Source organism: Hypanus sabinus, chromosome 23 (assembly GCF_030144855.1).
Source record: "Hypanus sabinus isolate sHypSab1 chromosome 23, sHypSab1.hap1, whole genome shotgun sequence".
NCBI classification, from domain to species: domain Eukaryota; kingdom Metazoa; phylum Chordata; class Chondrichthyes; order Myliobatiformes; family Dasyatidae; genus Hypanus; species Hypanus sabinus.
The window spans coordinates 2,163,440-2,178,749 of record NC_082728.1 but is presented as its reverse complement, the minus strand read 5'-3'; the positions used below and the strand labels follow the sequence as shown (position 1 = coordinate 2,178,749).

Sequence of the window (15,310 nt, the reverse complement as noted above, 5' to 3'; positions counted from 1 at the left end):
GTGTTGTGCGACAGTGAGTGGGGGGGTCTCTGTGTCGTGTGACAGTGAGTGGGGGGTCTGTCTGTAGTGTGACAGTGAGTGGGGTCTGTATCATGTGACAGTGAGTGTGGATTCTCTGTGTCGTGTGACAGTGAGTGGGGATTCTCTGTGTTGTGTGACAGTGAGTGGGGATTCTCTGTGTTGTGTGACAGTGAGTGGGGGGGTCTCTGTGTCGTGTGACAGTGAGTGGGGGGGCTGTGTGTAGTGTGACGGTGAGTGGGGTCTGTATCATGTGACAGTGAGTGTGGATTCTCTGTGTCATGTGACAGTGAGTGTGGATTCTCTGTGTCATGTGACAGTGAGTGGGGGTCTGTGTCGTGTGACAGTGAGTGGGGGTCTGTGTCGTGTGACAGTGAGTGGGGATTCTCTGTGTCATGTGACAATGAGTGGGGGGGGTCTCTGTGTCGTGTGTGAGTGGGGATTCTCTGTGTTGTGTGACAGTGAGTGGGGGGTCTGTGTCACGTGACAGTGAGTGGGGGGGTCTGTCTGTAGTGTGACAGTGAGTGGGGTCTGTATCATGTGACAGTGAGTGTGGATTCTCTGTGTCGTGTGACAGTGAGTGGGGATTCTCTGTGTCATGTGACAGTGAGTGGGGGGGCCTCTGTGTCGTGTGACAGTGAGTGGGGATTCTCTGTGTTGTGTGACAGTGAGTGGGGGGTCTGTGTCATGTGACAGTGAGTAGGGGGGTCTGTGTCGTGTGACAGTGAGTGGGGATTCTCTGTGTTGTGCGACAGTGAGTGGGGGGGTCTCTGTGTCGTGTGACAGTGAGTGGGGGGTCTGTCTAGTGTGAGAGTGAGTGGGGTCTGTATCATGTGACAGTGAGTGGGGATTCTCTGTGTCGTGTGACAGTGAGTGGGGATTCTCTGTGTCGTGTGACAGTGAGTGGGGGGGGTCTGTGTCGTGTGACAGTGAGTGGGGGGGTCTGTGTCATGTGACAGTGAGTGGGGTCTGTGTCGTGTGACAGTGAGTGGGGTCTGTGTGTAGTGTGACAGTGAGTGGGGGTCTGTGTCATGTGACAGTGAGTGGGGGGGTCTGTGTCATGTGACAGTGAGTGGGGTCTGTGTTGTGTGACAGTGAGTGGGGTCTGTGTAATGTGACAGTGAGTGGGGATTCTCTGTGTCGTGTGACAGTGAGTGGGGGGTCTGTCTGTAGTGTGACAGTGAGTGGGGTCTGTATCATGTGACAGTGAGTGTGGATTCTCTGTGTCGTGTGACAGTGAGTGGGGATTCTCTGTGTCGTGTGACAGTGAGTGGGGGGGTCTCTGTGTCGTGTGACAGTGAGTGGGGTCTGTGTCATGTGACAGTGAGTGGGGGGGTCTGTGTCGTGTGACGGTGAGTGGGGGGGGTCTCTGTGTCGTGTGACGGTGAGTGGGGGGGTCTGTCTGTAGTGTGACGGTGAGTGGGGGGGGTCTCTGTGTCGTGTGACAGTGAGTGGGGTCTGTGTCATGTGACAGTGAGTGGGGGTCTGCGTCATGTGACAGTGAGTGGGGGGGTCCGTGTGTAGTGAGACAGTGAGTGGGGGGTCTGTGTCGTGTGACAGTGAGTGGGGATTCTCTGTGTCGTATGACAGTGAGTGGGGATTCTCTGTGTCGTGTGACAGTGAGTGGGGATTCTCTGTGTAGTGTGACATTGAGTGGGGGTCTGTGTGTAGTGTGACAGTGAGTGGGGGGTCTGTGTCGTGTGACAGTGAGTGGGGGGGTCTGTGTCATGTGACAGTGAGTGGGGTCTGTGTCGTGTGACAGTGAGTGGGGTCTGTGTGTAGTGTGACAGTGAGTGGGGGGTCTCTGCGTCATGTGACAGTGAGTGGGGGGGGGTCTGTGTGTAGTGAGACAGTGAGTGGGGGGTCTCTGTGTCGCATGACAGTGAGTGGGGATTCTCTGTGTAGTGTGACATTGAGTGGGGGTCTGTGTGTAGTGTGACAGTGAGTGGGGGGTCTGTGTCATGTGACAGTGAGTGGGGTCTGTGTCGTGTGACAGTGAGTGGGGGGGGTCTGTGTCATGTGACAGTGAGTGGGGATTCTCTGTGTCGTGTGACAGTGAGTGGGGGGGTCTGTGTCGTCTGACAGTGAGTGGGGGTCTGTGTCATGTGCCAGTGAGTGGGGGGGGGGTCTGTGTGTAGTGTGACTGTGAGTGGGGATTCTCTGTGTAATGTGACAGTGAGTGGGGGGGTCTGTGTCATGTGACAGTGAGTGGGGTCTGTGTCATGTGACAGTGAGTGGGGAATCTGTGTAATGTGACAGTGAGTGGGGGTCTGTGTCATGTGACAATGTGGGGGGGTCTGTGTCATGTGACAGTGAGTGGGGATTCTCTGTGCAATGTGACAGTGAGTGGGGGGGTCTGTGTCATGTGACAGTGAGTGGGGATTCTCTGTGTAATGTGACAGTGAGTGGGGAATCTCTGTGTAATGTGACAGTGAGTGGGGGGGTCTGTGTCGTGTGACAGTGAGTGGGGATTCTCTGTGTAATGTGACAGTGAGTGGGAGGTCTCTGTGTCATGTGACAATGAGTGGGGGGGTCTGTGTCATGTGACAATGAGTGGGGATTCTCTGTGTAATGTGACAGTGAGTGGGGAGTCTCTGTATAGTGTGACAGTGAGTGGGGTCTGTGTCATGTGACAGTGAGTGGGGATTCTCTGTGTAGTGTGACAGTGAGTGAGGATTCTCTGTGTCGTGTGACAGTGAGTGGGGGGTCTCTGTGTCGTGTGACGGTGAGTGGGGGGGGGGTCTCTGTGTCGTGTGACGGTGAGTGGGGGGGGTCTCTGTGTCGTGTGACAATGAGTGGGGGGGGTCTCTGTGTCGTGTGTGAGTGGGGATTCTCTGTGTTGTGTGACAGTGAGTGGGGGGTCTGTGTCACGTGACAGTGAGTGGGGGGGTCTGTCTGTAGTGTGACAGTGAGTGGGGTCTGTATCGTGACAGTGAGTGTGGATTCTCTGTGTCGTGTGACAGTGAGTGGGGATTCTCTGTGTCGTGTGACAGTGAGTGGGGGGGCCTCTGTGTCGTGTGACAGTGAGTGGGGATTCTCTGTGTTGTGTGACAGTGAGTGGGGGGTCTGTGTCATGTGACAGTGAGTAGGGGGGTCTGTGTCGTGTGACAGTGAGTGGGGTCTGTGTAATGTGACAGTGAGTGGGGATTCTCTGTGTCGTGTGACAGTGAGTGGGGATTCTCTGTGTCGTGTGACAGTGAGTGGGGGGTCTGTCTGTAGTGTGACAGTGAGTGGGGTCTGTATCATGTGACAGTGAGTGTGGATTCTCTGTGTCGTGTGACAGTGAGTGGGGATTCTCTGTGTCGTGTGACAGTGAGTGGGGGGGGTCTCTGTGTCGTGTGACAGTGAGTGGGGGGTCTGTGTCATGTGACAGTGAGTGGGGTCTGTGTCGTGTGACAGTGAGTGGGGTCTGTGTGTAGTGTGACAGTGAGTGGGGGGGTCTCTGCGTCATGTGACAGTGAGTGGGGGGGTCTGTGTGTAGTGAGACAGTGAGTGGGGGGTCTCTGTGTCGTATGACAGTGAGTGGGGATTCCCTGTGTCGTGTGACAGTGAGTGGGGATTCTCTGTGTAGTGTGACATTGAGTGGGGGGTCTGTGTGTAGTGTGACAGTGAGTGGGGGGTCTGTGTCATGTGACAGTGAGTAGGGATTCTCTGTGTCATGTGACAGTGAGTGGGGGGGTCTGTGTCGTGTGACAGTGAGTGGGGTCTGTGTCGTGTGAAATGAGTGGGGGGGGTCTGTGTCGTGTGACAGTGAGTGGGGGTCTGTGTCATGTGCCAGTGAGTGGGGGGGGGTCTGTGTGTAGTGTGACAGTGAGTGGGGATTCTCTGTGTAATGTGACAGTGAGTGGGGGGGTCTGTGTCATGTGACTGTGAGTGGGGATTCTCTGTGTAATGTGACAGTGAGTGGGGGGGTCTGTGTCGTGTGACAGTGAGTGGGGATTCTCTGTGTTGTGTGATGGTGAGTGGGGGTCTGTGTCGTGTGACAGTGAGTGGGGATTCTCTGTGCAATGTGACAGTGAGTGGGGAGTCTCTGTATAGTGTGACAGTGAGTGGGGAGTCACTGTATAGTGTGCCAGTGAGTGGGGGGGGGTCTGTGTGTAGTGTGACAGTGAGTGGGGATTCTCTGTGTAATGTGACAGTGAGTGGGGGGGTCTGTGTCATGTGACTGTGAGTGGGGATTCTCTGTGTAATGTGACAGTGAGTGTGGGGGTCTGTGTCGTGTGACAGTGAGTGGGGATTCTCTGTGTTGTGTGACGGTGAGTGGGGGTCTGTGTCGTGTGACAGTGAGTGGGGATTCTCTGTGCACTGTGACAGTGAATGGGGAGTCTCTGTATAGTGTGACAGTGAGTGGGGTCTGTGTCATGTGACAGTGAGTGGGGAATCTGTGTAATGTGACAGTGAGTGGGGGTCTGTGTCATGTGACAATGTGGGGGGGTCTGTGTCATGTGACAGTGAGTGGGGATTCTCTGTGTAATGTGACAGTGAGTGGGGGTCTGTGTCATGTGACAATGTGGGGGGGTCTGTGTCATGTGACAGTGAGTGGGGATTCTCTGTGTCGTGTGACAGTGAGTGGGGGGGCTGTGTGTAGTGTGACGGTGAGTGGGGTCTGTATCATGTGACAGTGAGTGTGGATTCTCTGTGTCATGTGACAGTGAGTGGGGATTCTCTGTGTCATGTGACAGTGAGTGGGGGTCTGTGTCGTGTGACAGTGAGTGGGGATTCTCTGTGTCATGTGACAATGAGTGGGGGGGGTCTCTGTGTCGTGTGTGAGTGGGGATTCTCTGTGTTGTGTGACAGTGAGTGGGGGGTCTGTGTCACGTGACAGTGAGTGGGGGGGTCTGTCTGTAGTGTGACAGTGAGTGGGGTCTGTATCATGTGACAGTGAGTGTGGATTCTCTGTGTCGTGTGACAGTGAGTGGGGATTCTCTGTGTCATGTGACAGTGAGTGGGGGGGCCTCTGTGTCGTGTGACAGTGAGTGGGGATTCTCTGTGTTGTGTGACAGTGAGTGGGGGGTCTGTGTCATGTGACAGTGAGTAGGGGGGTCTGTGTCGTGTGACAGTGAGTGGGGATTCTCTGTGTTGTGCGACAGTGAGTGGGGGGGTCTCTGTGTCGTGTGACAGTGAGTGGGGGGTCTGTCTAGTGTGAGAGTGAGTGGGGTCTGTATCATGTGACAGTGAGTGGGGATTCTCTGTGTCGTGTGACAGTGAGTGGGGATTCTCTGTGTCGTGTGACAGTGAGTGGGGGGGGTCTGTGTCGTGTGACAGTGAGTGGGGGGGTCTGTGTCATGTGACAGTGAGTGGGGTCTGTGTCGTGTGACAGTGAGTGGGGTCTGTGTGTAGTGTGACAGTGAGTGGGGGTCTGTGTCATGTGACAGTGAGTGGGGGGGTCTGTGTCATGTGACAGTGAGTGGGGTCTGTGTTGTGTGACAGTGAGTGGGGTCTGTGTAATGTGACAGTGAGTGGGGATTCTCTGTGTCGTGTGACAGTGAGTGGGGGGTCTGTCTGTAGTGTGACAGTGAGTGGGGTCTGTATCATGTGACAGTGAGTGTGGATTCTCTGTGTCGTGTGACAGTGAGTGGGGATTCTCTGTGTCGTGTGACAGTGAGTGGGGGGGTCTCTGTGTCGTGTGACAGTGAGTGGGGTCTGTGTCATGTGACAGTGAGTGGGGGGGTCTGTGTCGTGTGACGGTGAGTGGGGGGGGTCTCTGTGTCGTGTGACGGTGAGTGGGGGGGTCTGTCTGTAGTGTGACGGTGAGTGGGGGGGGTCTCTGTGTCGTGTGACAGTGAGTGGGGTCTGTGTCATGTGACAGTGAGTGGGGGTCTGCGTCATGTGACAGTGAGTGGGGGGGTCCGTGTGTAGTGAGACAGTGAGTGGGGGGTCTGTGTCGTGTGACAGTGAGTGGGGATTCTCTGTGTCGTATGACAGTGAGTGGGGATTCTCTGTGTCGTGTGACAGTGAGTGGGGATTCTCTGTGTAGTGTGACATTGAGTGGGGGTCTGTGTGTAGTGTGACAGTGAGTGGGGGGTCTGTGTCGTGTGACAGTGAGTGGGGGGGTCTGTGTCATGTGACAGTGAGTGGGGTCTGTGTCGTGTGACAGTGAGTGGGGTCTGTGTGTAGTGTGACAGTGAGTGGGGGGTCTCTGCGTCATGTGACAGTGAGTGGGGGGGGGTCTGTGTGTAGTGAGACAGTGAGTGGGGGGTCTCTGTGTCGCATGACAGTGAGTGGGGATTCTCTGTGTAGTGTGACATTGAGTGGGGGTCTGTGTGTAGTGTGACAGTGAGTGGGGGGTCTGTGTCATGTGACAGTGAGTGGGGTCTGTGTCGTGTGACAGTGAGTGGGGGGGGTCTGTGTCATGTGACAGTGAGTGGGGATTCTCTGTGTCGTGTGACAGTGAGTGGGGGGGTCTGTGTCGTCTGACAGTGAGTGGGGGTCTGTGTCATGTGCCAGTGAGTGGGGGGGGGGTCTGTGTGTAGTGTGACTGTGAGTGGGGATTCTCTGTGTAATGTGACAGTGAGTGGGGGGGTCTGTGTCATGTGACAGTGAGTGGGGTCTGTGTCATGTGACAGTGAGTGGGGAATCTGTGTAATGTGACAGTGAGTGGGGGTCTGTGTCATGTGACAATGTGGGGGGGTCTGTGTCATGTGACAGTGAGTGGGGATTCTCTGTGCAATGTGACAGTGAGTGGGGGGGTCTGTGTCATGTGACAGTGAGTGGGGATTCTCTGTGTAATGTGACAGTGAGTGGGGAATCTCTGTGTAATGTGACAGTGAGTGGGGGGGTCTGTGTCGTGTGACAGTGAGTGGGGATTCTCTGTGTAATGTGACAGTGAGTGGGAGGTCTCTGTGTCATGTGACAATGAGTGGGGGGGTCTGTGTCATGTGACAATGAGTGGGGATTCTCTGTGTAATGTGACAGTGAGTGGGGAGTCTCTGTATAGTGTGACAGTGAGTGGGGTCTGTGTCATGTGACAGTGAGTGGGGATTCTCTGTGTAGTGTGACAGTGAGTGAGGATTCTCTGTGTCGTGTGACAGTGAGTGGGGGGTCTCTGTGTCGTGTGACGGTGAGTGGGGGGGGGTCTCTGTGTCGTGTGACGGTGAGTGGGGGGGGTCTCTGTGTCGTGTGACAATGAGTGGGGGGGGTCTCTGTGTCGTGTGTGAGTGGGGATTCTCTGTGTTGTGTGACAGTGAGTGGGGGGTCTGTGTCACGTGACAGTGAGTGGGGGGGTCTGTCTGTAGTGTGACAGTGAGTGGGGTCTGTATCGTGACAGTGAGTGTGGATTCTCTGTGTCGTGTGACAGTGAGTGGGGATTCTCTGTGTCGTGTGACAGTGAGTGGGGGGGCCTCTGTGTCGTGTGACAGTGAGTGGGGATTCTCTGTGTTGTGTGACAGTGAGTGGGGGGTCTGTGTCATGTGACAGTGAGTAGGGGGGTCTGTGTCGTGTGACAGTGAGTGGGGTCTGTGTAATGTGACAGTGAGTGGGGATTCTCTGTGTCGTGTGACAGTGAGTGGGGATTCTCTGTGTCGTGTGACAGTGAGTGGGGGGTCTGTCTGTAGTGTGACAGTGAGTGGGGTCTGTATCATGTGACAGTGAGTGTGGATTCTCTGTGTCGTGTGACAGTGAGTGGGGATTCTCTGTGTCGTGTGACAGTGAGTGGGGGGGGTCTCTGTGTCGTGTGACAGTGAGTGGGGGGTCTGTGTCATGTGACAGTGAGTGGGGTCTGTGTCGTGTGACAGTGAGTGGGGTCTGTGTGTAGTGTGACAGTGAGTGGGGGGGTCTCTGCGTCATGTGACAGTGAGTGGGGGGGTCTGTGTGTAGTGAGACAGTGAGTGGGGGGTCTCTGTGTCGTATGACAGTGAGTGGGGATTCCCTGTGTCGTGTGACAGTGAGTGGGGATTCTCTGTGTAGTGTGACATTGAGTGGGGGGTCTGTGTGTAGTGTGACAGTGAGTGGGGGGTCTGTGTCATGTGACAGTGAGTAGGGATTCTCTGTGTCATGTGACAGTGAGTGGGGGGGTCTGTGTCGTGTGACAGTGAGTGGGGTCTGTGTCGTGTGAAATGAGTGGGGGGGGTCTGTGTCGTGTGACAGTGAGTGGGGGTCTGTGTCATGTGCCAGTGAGTGGGGGGGGGTCTGTGTGTAGTGTGACAGTGAGTGGGGATTCTCTGTGTAATGTGACAGTGAGTGGGGGGGTCTGTGTCATGTGACTGTGAGTGGGGATTCTCTGTGTAATGTGACAGTGAGTGGGGGGGTCTGTGTCGTGTGACAGTGAGTGGGGATTCTCTGTGTTGTGTGATGGTGAGTGGGGGTCTGTGTCGTGTGACAGTGAGTGGGGATTCTCTGTGCAATGTGACAGTGAGTGGGGAGTCTCTGTATAGTGTGACAGTGAGTGGGGAGTCACTGTATAGTGTGCCAGTGAGTGGGGGGGGGTCTGTGTGTAGTGTGACAGTGAGTGGGGATTCTCTGTGTAATGTGACAGTGAGTGGGGGGGTCTGTGTCATGTGACTGTGAGTGGGGATTCTCTGTGTAATGTGACAGTGAGTGTGGGGGTCTGTGTCGTGTGACAGTGAGTGGGGATTCTCTGTGTTGTGTGACGGTGAGTGGGGGTCTGTGTCGTGTGACAGTGAGTGGGGATTCTCTGTGCACTGTGACAGTGAATGGGGAGTCTCTGTATAGTGTGACAGTGAGTGGGGTCTGTGTCATGTGACAGTGAGTGGGGAATCTGTGTAATGTGACAGTGAGTGGGGGTCTGTGTCATGTGACAATGTGGGGGGGTCTGTGTCATGTGACAGTGAGTGGGGATTCTCTGTGTAATGTGACAGTGAGTGGGGGTCTGTGTCATGTGACAATGTGGGGGGGTCTGTGTCATGTGACAGTGAGTGGGGATTCTCTGTGTAATGTGACAGTGAGTGGGGAGTCTCTGTATAGTGTGACAGTGAGTGGGGTCTGTGTCATGTGACAGTGAGTGGGGAATCTGTGTAATGTGACAGTGAGTGGGGAATCTGTGTAATGTGACAGTGAGTGGGAGGTCTCTGTGTCATGTGACAATGAGTGGGGGGGTCTGTGTCATGTGACAGTGAGTGGGGATTCTCTGTGTAATGTGACAGTGAGTGGGGTGTCTCTGTATAGTGTGACAGTGAGTGGGGATTCTCTGTGTCATGTGACAGTGAGTGAGGATTCTCTGTGTCGTGTGACAGTGAGTGGGGGGTCTCTGTGTCGTGTGACGGTGAGTGGGGGGTGTCTCTGTGTCGTGTGACGGTGAGTGGGGGGGGGTCTCTGTGTCGTGTGACAGTGAGTGGGGGGGTCTGTCTGTAGTGCGACGGTGAGTGGGGGGGGGGTCTCTGTGTCGTGTGACAGTGAGTGGGGGTCTGTGTCATGTGCCAGTGAGTGGGGTCTGTGTCGTGTGACAGTGAGTGGGGATTCTCTGTGTAGTGTGACAGTGAGTGGGGGGGTCTCTGTGTCGTGTGACAGTGAGTGGGGGGGTCTGTCTGTAGTGTGACGGTGAGTGGGGGGGTCTCTGTGTCGTGTGACAGTGAGTGGGGTCTGTGTCATGTGACAGTGAGTGGGGGTCTGTGTCATGTGACAGTGAGTGGGGGGGCCTGTGTCATGTGACAGTGAGTGAGGATTCTCTGTGTCGTGTGACAGTGAGTGGGGGGGGTCTGTGTCGTGTGACGGTGAGTGGGGGGGGTCTCTGTGTCGTGTGACGGTGAGTGGGGGGGTCTGTGTCGTGTGACAGTGAGTGGGGATTCTCTGTGTTGTGTGATGGTGAGTGGGGGTCTGTGTCGTGTGACAGTGAGTGGGGATTCTCTGTGCAATGTGACAGTGAGTGGGGAGTCTCTGTATAGTGTGACAGTGAGTGGGGTCTGTGTCATGTGACAGTGAGTGGGGGTCTGCGTCATGTGACAGTGAGTGGGGGGGTCTGTGTGTAGTGAGACAGTGAGTGGGGGGTCTCTGTGTCGTATGACAGTGAGTGGGGATTCTCTGTGTCGTGTGACAGTGAGTGGGGATTCTGTGTAGTGTGACAGTGAGTGGGGATTCTCTGTGTAGTGTGACAGTGAGTGGGGATTCTCTGTGTAGTGTGACATTGAGTGGGGGTCTGTGTGTAGTGTGACAGTGAGTGGGGGGTCTGTGTCGTGTGACAGTGAGTGGGGGGGTCTGTGTCGTGTGACAGTGAGTGGGGATTCTCTGTGTAGTGTGACAGTGAGTGGGGGGGGTCTCTGTGTCGTGTGACGGTGAGTGGGGGGGTCTGTCTGTAGTGTGACGGTGAGTGGGGGGGTCTGTCTGTAGTGTGACGGTGAGTAGGGGGTGTCTCTGTGTCGTGTGACAGTGAGTGGGGTCTGTGTCATGTGACAGTGAGTGGGGGTCTGCGTCATGTGACAGTGAGTGAGGGGTCTGTCTGTAGTGTGACAGTCAGTGGGGTCTGTATCATGTGACAGTGAGTGGGGATTCTCTGTGTCGTGTGACAGTGAGTGGGGATTCTCTGTGTCGTGTGACAGTGAGTGGGGGGTCTGTCTGTAGTGTGACAGTGAGTGGGGTCTGTATCATGTGACAGTGAGTGGGGATTCTCTGTGTCGTGTGACAGTGAGTGGGGGGGGTCTGTCTGTAGTGTGACGGTGAGTGGGGGGGTCTCTGTGTCGTGTGACAGTGAGTGGGGTCTGTGTCATGTGACAGTGAGTGGGGGTCTGTGTCATGTGACAGTGAGTGGGGGGGTCTGTGTCATGTGACAGTGAGTGGGGATTCTCTGTGTCGTGTGACAGTGAGTGGGGTCTGTGTCGTGTGACAGTGAGTGGGGGTCTGCGTCATGTGACAGTGAGTGGGGTCTGTGTCGTGTGACAGTGAGTGGGGATTCTCTGTGTCGTGTGATAGTGAGTGGGGTCTGTGACGTGTGACAGTGAGTGGGGTCTGTGTCGTGTGACAGTGAGTGGGGATTCTCTGTGTCGTGTGACAGTGAGTGGGGGGGTCTGTGTCGTGTGACAGTGAGTGGGGATTCTCTGTGTCATGTGACAGTGAGTGGGGATTCTCTGTGTCGTGTGACAGTGAGTGGGGGGGTCTGTGTCGTGTGACAGTGAGTGGGGATTCTCTGTGTCGTGTGACAGTGAGTGGGGGGGTCTGTGTCATGTGACAGTGAGTGGGGGGGGTCTGTGTCATGTGACAGTGAGTGGGGATTCTCTGTGTCGTGTGACAGTGAGTGGGGATTCTCTGTGTAGTGTGACATTGAGTGGGGTCTGTGTGTCGTGTGACAGTGAGTGGGGGGGGTCTGTCTGTAGTGTGACAGTGAGTGGGGGTCTCTGTGTCGTGTGACAGTGAGTGGGGTCTGTGTCATGTGCCAGTGAGTGGGGGGGGTCTGTGTGTAGTGTGACTGTGAGTGGGGATTCTCTGTGTAATGTGACAGTGAGTGGGGGGGTCTGTGTCGTGTGACAGTGAGTGGGGATTCTCTGTGTTGTGTGATGGTGAGTGGGGGTCTGTGTCGTGTGACAGTGGGGATTCTCTGTGTAATGTGACAGTGAGTGGGAGGTCTCTGTGTAGTGTGACGGTGAGTGGGGTTCTGTGTCGTGTGACAGTGAGTGGGGATTCTCTGTGCAATGTGACAGTGAGTGGGGAGTCTCTGTATAGTGTGACAGTGAGTGGGGTCTGTGTCATGTGACAGTGAGTGGGGAGTCTGTGTCATGTGACAATGAGTGGGGGGGTCTGTGTCATGTGACAGTGAGTGGGGATTCTCTGTGTAATGTGACAGTGAGTGGGGAGTCTCTGTATAGTGTGACAGTGAGTGGGGTCTGTGTCATGTGACAGTGAGTGGGGGGGTCTCTGTGTCGTGTGACAGTGAGTGGGGATTCTCTGTGTAATGTGACAGTGAGTGGGGGTCTGTGTCATGTGACAGTGTGTGGGGATTCTCTGTGTCGTGTGACAGTAAGTGGGGGGTCTGTGTGTAGTGTGATGGTGAGTGGGGGGTCTGTGTCATGTGACAGTGAGTGGGGGTCTGTGTGTAGTGTGATGGTCAGTGGGGGGGTCTGTGTGTAGTGTGACAGTGAGTGGGGGGTCTGTGTGTACTGTGATGGTGAGTGGGGGGTCTGTGTCATGTGACAGTGAGTGGGGGTCTGTGTGTAGTGTGATGGTCAGTGGGGGGGTCTGTGTCATGTGACAGTGAGTGGGGGGGGTCTGTGTGTAGTGTGACAGTGAGTGGGGGGTCTGTGTGTAGTGTGATGGTGAGTGGGGGGTCTGTGTCATGTGACAGTGAGTGGGGGTCTGTGTGTAGTGTGATGGTCAGTGGGGGGTCTGTGTGTAGTGTGATGGTGAGTGGGGGGTCTGTGTCATGTGACAGTGAGTGGGGGGTCTGAGTGTAGTGTGATGGTCAGTGGGGGGTCTGTGTCGTGTGACAGTGAGTGGGGGGGTCTGTGTGTAGTGTGACAGTGAGTGGGGGGTCTGTGTGTCGTGTGACAGTGAGTAGGGATTCTCTGTGTAGTGTGACAGTGAGTAGGGATTCTCTGTGTAGTGTGACAGTGAGTGTGGGGGGTCTGTGTGTAGTGTGACAGTGAGTAGGGATTCTCTGTGTAGTGTGACAGTGAGTGTGGGGTGTCTGTAGTGTGACAGTGAGTAGGGATTCTCTGTGTCGTGTGACAGTGAGTGGGGATTCTCTGTGTAGTGTGACAGTGAGTGGGGGGGGTCTGTGTGTAGTGTGACAGTGAGTGGGGATTCTCTGTGTAGTGTGACAGTGAGTAGGGATTCTCTGTGTCGTGTGACAGTGAGTAGGGGGTTCTGTGTGTAGTGTGACAGTGAGTGGGGATTCTCTGTGTAGTGTGACAGTGAGTAGGGATTCTCTGTGTAGTGTGACAGTGAGTAGGGGGTTCTGTGTGTAGTGTGACAGTGAGTGGGGGGGGTCTGTGTTGTGTGACAGTGAGTGGGGATTCTCTGTGTAGTGTGACAGTGAGTGGGGATTCTCTGTGTCGTGTGACAGTGAGTAGGGATTCTCTGTGTAGTGTGACAGTGAGTGGGGGGGGGTCTGTGTGTAGTGTGACAGTGAGTGGGGGGGGTCTGTGTGTAGTGTGACAGTGAGTGGGGGGTTCTGTGGGTAGTGTGACAGTGAGTGGGGGGTCTGTCGTGTGACAGTGAGTGTGGTCTGTGTCGTGTGACGGTGAATGGGGGATGGCTAGCTGTGTGTTTTCAGAAATCCTTGCATCGCTGATTGTGAGGGCTGAGCCTGGGAGGGTGGCACACCGGTGCCATCTCACAATCTGACAGCACAAGGGCTGTGGGCATTGTTCGAGGTCACGCTGTGGGCAGGATTGAGGATACAGGTGTGAGAACTGCTGGGTGGGTTAATGAGGGGGTGAGGAGAGGAGTGTGCTGGGCCCTCCCATTGTTCTCCCCAGCGTTTTCCAGTCCATGAGTGAGGCTGAGTGTCCAGCGCTCAGACCCGTTACCTGAACCAGACAAAAGACGACCAGCAAAAGGACTACCACAATCAGGAAGGCAGGATTCAGCGCAGAACAAATGGACAGAACAGTGAGCGTGTACCACACACAGAGGATCCAAATGCCAAGGCTCTCAGGGATGCTGACGTCAACTGTATCCGTATCTTTACCAAAGCCGTTCAGCACTCTCCCAGTGGGAGTCGACTCGAAGAATGACAGAGGACAGCACAGGATATGCTGAAGCAAGTGGAGATGCAACAACTGAGATGCCTTGAGCATGCAGTAACCCCGGCTCAGAGCAGTGGACAGCAAAATGAGCAGGCCTGTGAGTGATGACAAGACAGTCAGCGGAGAGAGGCACAGAGCAACACTGCCACAACACAATTCCTCAGATGGGCAGCTCACTATGAACGAGTCGCACTGAAGGCCCACACACCGCCCCACTGAGCTGACCATAAGACATAGGAGCAGAAATAGGCCATTCGGCCTACTGAGTCTGCTCTGCCATTCCATTACAGCTGAATTAGTTTCCCTCTCAACCCTATTCCCCTGCCTTCTCTCTGTAACCTTTGAAACTTGACTAATCAAGATCCTATCGATTTTCTCTTTAAATATACCCAACGACCTGGCCTCCACATCCATCTCTGGCAATGAATTCCACAGATTCACCACCTTCCAGCTGAAGAAATACCTCCTCATCTCTATTCTGGATGGTTTTCCCTCTATTCTGAGGCCGTACTTCTCTGTAAATCTGTAACCGGTGGGGGGGGGGGGGGGTGCAGAAAAGGGCATCATGTGGGCATAGCATAGCAGCAGGTGAGAATACCTACTGGTGGGCAGATCACCTCCTGAGGCAGGTTGCTGACCCAGAACACCAACCACCCCCTGCCTTTACAGGTGCAGACTGTCTTGCCTGGTTCCTCCAGCTGTAAAGCAGGCTGGGGCCCAGGTTAGAACTGGACAACCACTCACTCCAGGGAAAACCATTAAATCCTCGGACACTTAACAGCCCAGTTACACTAAGACAGATTGAGGGGTTGGTGTTGGGACCATGTCTTCTAATGCTGTATATAGATGATGGAATAGATGGCTTTGTTGCCAAGTTTGCAGATGATACAAAGATTGCTGGAGGGGCAGATAGTGTTGAGGAAACAGACAGGATGCAGAAGGAGAGATTAGGAGAATGAGCAAGAAAGTAGCAAATGAAATATAATGTTGGAAAATGCATAGTCATGCACTTTGGTAGTAGAAATAAATGTGCAGATTATTTTCTAAATGGGGAAAAAATCCAGGAATCTGAAATGCAGAGGGACTTAGGAGTCCTTGTGCAGAACACCCTAAAGGTTAACTTGCAGGTTGAGTCGGTGGTGAGGAAGGCAAATGCAATATTGGCATTCATTTCAAAAGGTCGAGAATACAAGAGCAGGGATGTGATGCTGAGGCTTTATAAGGCACTGGTGAGGCCTCACCCTGAGTATTGTGAACAATTTTGGGTCCCTCATCTTAGAAAAGATGTGCTGGCATTGGAGAGGGTCTAGAGGAGGTTCACAAGGAAGATTCCAGGAATGAAAGGACGATTATCATACGATTTGATGGCTCTGGGTCTGTACTTGGTGGAATTCAGAAGTATAAGAGGGGGATCTCATTGAAACCTTTCAAATGTTGAAAGGCCTAGGCAGAGTAGATGTGGAAAGGATGTTTCCCATGGTAGGAGAGTCGAGGACAAGAGGGCACAGTCTCAGGATAGAGGGGCGCCCTTTCAAAACAGAGATGCAGAGAAATTTCTTTTGCCAAAGGGTGGTGAATTTGTGGAATTTGTTGCCACATGCTGCTGTTAAGGCCAGTTTGTTGGGTGAGTTTGAGGCAAAGTGATAGTTTCTTGATTGGAC

General features: G+C 54.3%; 1 protein-coding gene across 7 annotated transcripts in view; it reads right to left on the bottom strand.

Annotated features, from left to right (window-relative positions):
• abcc3 (ATP-binding cassette, sub-family C (CFTR/MRP), member 3) overlaps positions 1–15,310 on the bottom strand; it is a 257,211-nt gene that overhangs the window by 15,171 nt on the left and 226,730 nt on the right. Inside the window, exon 24 of one of the 7 annotated variants that reach the window (XR_009507548.1) lies at positions 13,525–13,744. The exons of 5 other annotated variants lie outside the window; for them this stretch is intronic. Coding sequence is in view for 1 of the 2 variants with exons in the window: in XM_059948152.1 (XP_059804135.1) it covers positions 13,431–13,700 (270 nt within the window). In the remaining variant the exon portion in view is untranslated. Of the gene's footprint in view, positions 1–13,430; positions 13,745–15,310 lie in introns of all 7 variants that reach the window. One more of the 7 variants, XM_059948152.1, reaches the window with a different exon arrangement.